The following is a 7,552-nucleotide window of genomic DNA, read 5'->3' as shown; positions in this document are numbered from 1 at the left end:
CTTGGTGTTCAGGTTTATCAGCTGTATTGATCTCTGAACATTAGTTTTGTTAATTACTTTTTGTTCTAGAACACTAAAATAAACGGATGTACCACATACTGCTATTTTAAGAGTGCAGTCTGTTTCATATCAGCAGCATAACTCCATCAAAATCAGCAGATTACTCTATCATACATTGTGTCTTATTCACACCAGAGGAACCTAGAGGGAGGGAAAAAAATCATTTGGCACACTGGTAAGATCCCAACCTCTGGACCAGGAGGTCTGGGTTCAAGTCTCACCTGCTCCTAAGGTATGTTATAAAATCTGAACAAATGGTAAGGGAAATATCTCTAGTTAAATTAATCTGTTATAGACACCCCATCTTGTATAAGAACATTTTCACATTTTGGATGAGATTTTAAATTATGAATTATTATTTTATAATTCCTCATTTGCAATTTGATTTGTTAACACCTGGCCAGATGGAAATCTCAATTTGCAGATAAAGGAGGATAATGAGGTTAGTGATTAACTTCACGAGTGAAATGGAGAAAATGAGATCACAAAATATGTAAATATGGGAGCATATATTCCATGTGGAAATCTAACCATTCTTTTCAGTCAGGCCCAGTTTCAATTTGAGCTTAAACCAAGCCTGACTTTTCTAACATATCAAAAGTCCAGAACCTAGTTTTTCCTGACTATTTAACGCATCAAGTCTACTTTAGTATACTCCGTGTTAAACTGATTTTTTTAAAATTTGCACTTGAGAAATATTCTGAACCAGTCAGTCTTTTTAAAAAAAAAACTTCAATCGAAAGTAGCCATGATGAGGAGATGCTAGTGTTGGACTGGGGTGGACAAGGTCAGAAGTCACACGACACCAGGTTATAGTCCAATTGGTTTACTTGAAATCTTGAGCTTTCCCTTGTGATTTCAAATAAACCTGTTGGACTACAACCCAATATCATGTGACTTCTGACCCACTCAAAAGAGCATTCCCCAATCTCTCATCCCTCGTGCTGCTGAGACGATCAGTCAAGATGCAGGTTGTTATGAAGCTTCCCTGCTACTACTTGTTGTTAAATAAGTGTGTTGGCAGTTTCTTGCTAACCCGATCCAGAAAAACAGGTTGGATTAATGCGATTTCAAAATAAGGTTTCATTTGTCTACAGGCGTTAATCTTGCCCTCCAACATACCCCAGCTACCTATTCTCACACCAACTGTATCAATGGCACATTTCCAATTGCCACAGCAGCAATCTTGTGGAACTTCATGCAAATCCTACTTTTATTTTAACTTCAATCGAGATTGGCAAGAATCATATCTTGAAGACTTAAGTGCAGGGCATATGAAAATGGACATCAACTCAAACTCGGTGCTGAACAACCATATAATTCTTTGAGATAAATACTTTATTGCAGACACTATCTGAACAATTTGCTTGGTCCACAAACATTGAATAATTTAAGGTCGTTAAATAGAATTGGTCTCAGTCACATCATTACATCTTGAGCAAACATGAAAACATATGCGCATTTCTGCTTGAGACTGATGGCAGGAATTGAACTGAATTGACGTTTAACATATTGCATTCAAATTACATGATACTGGAAGACATCACAGCTTTTTAAAAAGGTAAGCACTCATGTGGCACATTCTCATCTGAACTGACTTACTTCACTCGTAGGGTGGAGCTTTGCAGAAGCTAACTGACCTACATCACACTCACCAATCCTCTCTGCATGATGTTTTGTTGAAAAGTACAACTTTGGTACAAGTAATGAGGAGTGAGGAGGATGCTACAGCATTGTTCCTCACAGGTAATCCAAGAGGCACAAGAGAGTGGGCTGGGGATGTTGTTACAAACCCCATTATGGCAGCTGGGAATTGATTTAGTAATTAAATTGAGTTTTAGTTCAAGAATCAAACCTTAGTCTCAAAGCTATTATCAATTGCCACTGGTTTAGGGAAGGAAGTCTGGCCTACATGTGACTTCCACAGGTTACCCTTAACTGGCTTCTGCAATGGCCTAACAAGTGAGGCATATGTACAAGAAACGCAACAGATACCAGATGGACTGCAGTTGAAGCTCATCACCAACTTCTCAAGTGAAGTTAGCGATGGACAACAAATGCTGGCCTTACCGGTGATCCCCAAATCCAATAGAAGAGCTTTCCCACAAGGTTCTGGATTAGGGGTCTTACACATTGCCCCAGGGCTCAATGCACTCCAGCTGGGCTCTACTACCACTTCTTATCAAACAGTGCAGGGAAGTGAAGAACTACTTTTTCCTCCAGTAATAAAAACCGGAAGTTGCAGATAATCTCACAGACTGAGGGAACATGTTGCAAAAAGGTGGAAGCACATGCTGACTGCAGCCTTGCTCCCACTGGGATAGGGAAGCATGTGAGAAGGTTACTCTGAGACTGGTGTGTGATAAATGCTGTGCCAGTCAAGGAACTGGCTGCCATGAGTGTTTCACACCATTTTACACAACAAGAGGAATGCAGGACTTTCCAATGTTGCTTTTTTAATTACAAAGACCACGTAAAACTCTGTAGGATTATTAAATATTGTTACCTTCTAGAAGTGTTGGTTGGAACATTTACCAGACACTAAAAATACAGAGAACAATCACCTTAGTTGGTGGAAATATTAAGACAGCTTGAACAATGTTCAACTTGATCAGTGATTATATTATGACAGTATTAAGATGATGGTTTTCAAATTGTGTCCCTTTGAATTATTTTGTAAATATTGAAATTAATTTCTAACAAGTATTACTCCACAACATGTCAGACTTCAGTTAGATCAAACAGGCTTGATTTTGGATATTCTCAGGTCTCAAGACAAAGGAAAAGGAGGCAAATTTTGTGCTGGAGGCAAAGGATGATGGATCAGAGGTGTGGGGTTAGGTTTCAAAAAAAAAAGTCAAGTTTCAGCAAAACCTTCACTTCAAGATGCTGCAATCTACTGGAATACAATATTCAAGTTCTGAATGGTGGTTTCAAAATTAATATCACTTTCACAAACAGTTGAAATACCGGTTGTCTTATCTCACCAACATGAACAATGAATTATTGTCCAAATACAGCAGAAACATGCAGCCGAAACATAAACACTGCTTAATATTAACAGCATACCGATACCATCCATAATTCATCCAGAGGGGGTACTCAATAACACTATGTTCTGTACAAAGGAATCTGATTGAAACTCTTCCTACATCTTAAAACCATGTCCTTTTAGATGAATGGAACTGATTCTATTTTCAACAATGTACAAAGCTTTGTCATACACGCTGAACCCATTTCCTCCATCCTTTATTAACGTGGTGCAGTTCAACTATGCAGTTTTAATTCCAGTTACTGCAGTGTCAATTACATTGTGTCCGTAACCACAAGATTACAAACAAATGGAAACTGCTTGTCAGATACTCCAGGCACATGAAGGACTCTCACTTAAATTGGTGGAAATACATATTTAGTTAAACTACAACATTGCCAATACAGCTTAGTAGTTAAATATTTGCACAAATTAAGTTGTGTTCAGTGTTTTTTTTTCATTTTTTGTTCATTCTAAGTTGCTGAATCATTAAAAGACAAATACATAATCGCTGGTTTATAAAGTCTGATGCAAAAATAATCTAGTCACAAGATATTCTGATAAAGCAATCACAAACAATGGATCAACTAATTTATGACCAGCACAAATTCAAAACTAATTAATGCCACAGTAATTTAACGTACAAACTGAAAAGGATGATCTGTTTATACTCTGATCTTTCTTTTCTTTCTGAAAAAGGAAATCTCTGGGAGGGGTAAGAGGGGATCCCACAAACAAAAACGTAATTCAAGAATGTTGGGGCTGGTCCACCAAGAGGTATAATATAGAGCTTTTGTTCTTTAATTTCCCTACTTAAACAGGTTGAATAGGTTAGTTTCAGTGCTTGAACATTAAGCTCCAGGGAGAGATAATTTTCTCTCCTTTATTCAATGTGGCCTGCAACTTGGAAACGATTGAAAGTGCTCAATGCAAAATCAGAGAGGTTCTGGAGAAACCATTGTTTCTACTTCAATATATTTGTGACCAACTGCCTTTCGGAACTGTGAACCACATCTTCACTAACATTAATACTTGAACAACAACTTCTGTCATATAGCTGACTGCAGGATTCAAAACTCAAGGTTGGATCAGTTTTCTAACTCATTTCCAATATCGCCAGGTCAGGCTCTACAAAGGGAGTTAATGTTTTTAAAACATGAACATCAAGGATGGGGGGAGGGGGGGACCAAATGTAGTGTGTAACTTAATTTCTGAAGTGTAAGTATACTGCCCCCAAAATATTTACAGACAACATCTACAGTAGACAGACTGGGAGCTGGGGCAGGAGTGGTCACAAAGTGCAGACTGATCTTCACTTAAACTGTTGCTCAGGCTCAGTAGGGTTTGAAGTTCCAGTAACTGGAAAATACAGAAATCTGTAAAGACAAATTAAAAACATTGTAGCATCTGATGGAAAACTACACTGAATACTGACTTTTTCCAAACATTCAAACATGCAAGTCATAACATTCAAAATAACTTTTTCTTCAATGAAACTTGATTCCCTCCGTAAAATTAATTAACGTCTCATAAGTAGAAATACTAAAATCACTGAAAATCATACAGTGTGACAGGCTCTTAATTAAACCCAACTACAAGATCATTAAATATAGGAGCAAAATTAGGCCATTTGGCCCATCGGATCCACTCCACTATTCAATCATGTCTGATATGTTTCTCAATCCCATTCTTCTGCCTTCTACCCATAATCCTTGATCGCCTTACCAAATAAGAACTTATCTCTGTCTTAAAGACACTCAATGGCTTGGCCTCCACAGCTCTCTGTGACAATGAGTTCCAGAGACTCACCATCCATTGGCTGAAGAGATTCCTCCTCATCTCAGTTCTAAAGAGTCATCCCTTCCCTCCGAGTCTGTTCCCTCAGGTCCCAGTCTCTTCTACTAGTGAAAACATCTTCTCCGCATCCACTCTATCCAGACCTCTCAGTATTCCCCAAGTTTCAATCCGATCCCCCCACTCATCCTTCTGAACTCAGCATACAGAGCCGCACTCAACTGCTCCTCATATGACAAGTCCTTCATTGCCAGGATCACTTTTGTACACCTCTTCTGGACCCTTCTTCAACACCAACACATCCTTCCTTAGATACAGGGCCCAAATGCAGTCTGACTAGAACCTGATACAGCTTCAGCAGTACACCTCTGCTCATGTTTTCTGGTCCTTGGGAAATGAATGCTAACATTACATTTGCCTTCCTAACTGCCAATTGAACCTGCATGTTAACCTTAAGAGAATCCTGAAGTAAGACTCCCAAAATTCCTTTGCACTTCAAAATTCTGAAGTCTTTCCCCATTTAGAAAATAGACTATGTCTCTATTCTTCCTACCAAAATCTATAACCTCTCAGTTTGACCAAATGGCTTCGAGTTGCATTAATTTGGGCTCAGAGTGACATGTTTCTCAGGTTAGAAGGATTGAAAAGTGGGGAATTCTCAGGGAACTGATAAAATATGTAATGCTCTAGTAATATTTCTCAAAGAGTTATTACAGAGGACATGACAGTGCAGACAGTTTCTCACAGAGCAGCACTGGCAAAAGCAGTGAGCCATTTCAGCTGTTTGCACTTTGCCCAGCAGTGAGGAGATTAATAGAGGGACAGGAATGCGGGTTGAGGGGGGAAAAAAAAAGGCAGGGGACTGTGCGTGTGTGTTGGGATCGACCAGAACACGTCTTCCCAATATCTGGAGGAACCTAGCTTTGGTGTTTGAAGCCCAGAAGTAACGTAGTGAAATATATCCAATGGAGTTGACTATTGTAACCAGAGCAACAACAGCACTTTAATGTTCCTCCAAGTCCATCATATCACTAGTTTGTTATATAACAGAAAGCAGTCATAATGATATATAGCGTGGAAACAGACCCTTCGGTCCAACTCGTCCATGCCAACCAGATATCCTAAAATTAATCTAGTGCTATTTACCAGCACTTGGGCCATATCCCTCCAAACTCTTCCTATTCATAAACCTATTCAGATGCCTTTTAAATGTTGTAATTGTACCAGCCTCCACCACTTCCTCTGGCAGCTCATTCCATACACGTACCACCTTCTGTGTGAAAAAGTTGCCCCTTCGATCCCTTTTAAATCTTTTCCCCCTCACCCTAAACCTATGCCCTTTAGTTCTGGACTCCCCAACCCAGAGAAAAGACCTTATCTATTCACCCTATCCATTCCCCTCATGATTTTATAAACACCTATAAAGTCACCTCTCAGCCCAATTATGAACAGGCTATGACAACAATATAAGAAGGTTTTTCTGATTAGTACACGAATTAAGTCGACCATACCTTATCCTTCAATTGCTGACAAAGCTGCAGTGCGATAGTGAAGAAAACAAGCGTATCATTTAGCCAAGGAACCACACACTCCACTTTGTGCACGTGGCTAACTTCAAATTTCTGGTTGTTCATTTCACTGCAACACAATGAGGAATACACATCAAAATTACTTATTTGCTAATATTACATGTTCTTTTTAGTTCAGAAAGATAGCGCTTGCTGTGTGCTTCACTATTCATGCAAAGGATGGTCTTTGATGTGGTCACATTAGAGTGGCAGCCTATCCTGGAATTTCAACTCCAACAATTTAGAGCTGAGTTTATAAGCTGCAACTGGACTACTGGAACCAAGGGAGGAAGTGTAGGGAGTGCAAGATTCCTGTCCCCCTTTGATGGCATTTTCTCTTTTGTCATAGACGTACAGCATGGAAACAGACCCTTCGGTCCAACCCATCCATGCCGACCCAGATATCCCAACCCAATCTAGTCCCACCTGCCAGTACCCAGCCCATATCCCTCCAAACCCTTCCTATTCATCTATTCATCCAAATGCCTCTTTGATATCTGAATGAGTGCATGCCATTCACAGACAAGAGGAGAGATGAGACCTTGTGCATCTCCACCGCAGAGAAGCATCTTGCTCCTGAAAACCAACTTGGGCAGCACATGTACGGTGTGAACCTGAGGAGGTAGGCAAGACAAGTTGCAAACCCCATGCCCCATATTCAAACTGAGTCACGGCAAGGTGCCTATAAAGAGAGGAGACTGCTGCAAGAGCAGAGATATGCCTGTAAATTCGTTTCAAAAGTGCAATTGCCAAAATGCAACATTGCCTGCTGCACCATGTCCATAACACAATACTGAGAAACATAGGTCAGGCAGCATCCAAGGAGACACAGCAAGCTAAAGTTGTGAGTCAAGGTGACTTCATCAGTTGCAGCTCTGATGAAGAGCTGTCTAACTGGAAATGTTAGCTTGCTGTCGCTCCATGGATGCTGACTGATCTGCTGCGATTTCCAGCATTTTATGTTTTCGTTATAGATTCCAGCATCTGCAGTAATTTGCTCCTACTGAGAAAAATGGATTGTATTATGGAATTTGATCCCAGGGAAAATCTAGGAAGACCATGCAATAACGCAGTGGTTTGCTTAAGTCAGCAAAAAAAA

General features: G+C 39.8%; 1 protein-coding gene across 4 annotated transcripts in view; it reads right to left on the bottom strand.

Annotated features, from left to right (window-relative positions):
• Positions 1 to 1,377: 1,377 nt before the first annotated feature.
• The window catches only part of rogdi (rogdi atypical leucine zipper), a 32,960-nt gene continuing 26,785 nt past the window's right edge, over positions 1,378 to 7,552 (bottom strand). For all 4 annotated transcript variants that reach the window (XM_043712037.1, XM_043712036.1, XM_043712035.1 and 1 more), the window contains 2 exons: positions 6,397 to 6,523; positions 1,378 to 4,467 (listed from right to left, as the gene is read on the bottom strand). In XM_043712037.1, coding sequence (XP_043567972.1) covers positions 4,426 to 4,467; positions 6,397 to 6,523 — 169 coding nt within the window. In that variant the 3' untranslated portion in view covers positions 1,378 to 4,425. The remainder of the gene's footprint in view (positions 4,468 to 6,396; positions 6,524 to 7,552) is intronic.

Source organism: Chiloscyllium plagiosum, chromosome 21 (genome assembly GCF_004010195.1).
Source record: "Chiloscyllium plagiosum isolate BGI_BamShark_2017 chromosome 21, ASM401019v2, whole genome shotgun sequence".
Lineage (NCBI taxonomy): Eukaryota > Metazoa > Chordata > Chondrichthyes > Orectolobiformes > Hemiscylliidae > Chiloscyllium > Chiloscyllium plagiosum.
Note: the sequence above shows the minus strand (reverse complement) of the source record. Positions and strands in the feature narration are given on the sequence as shown.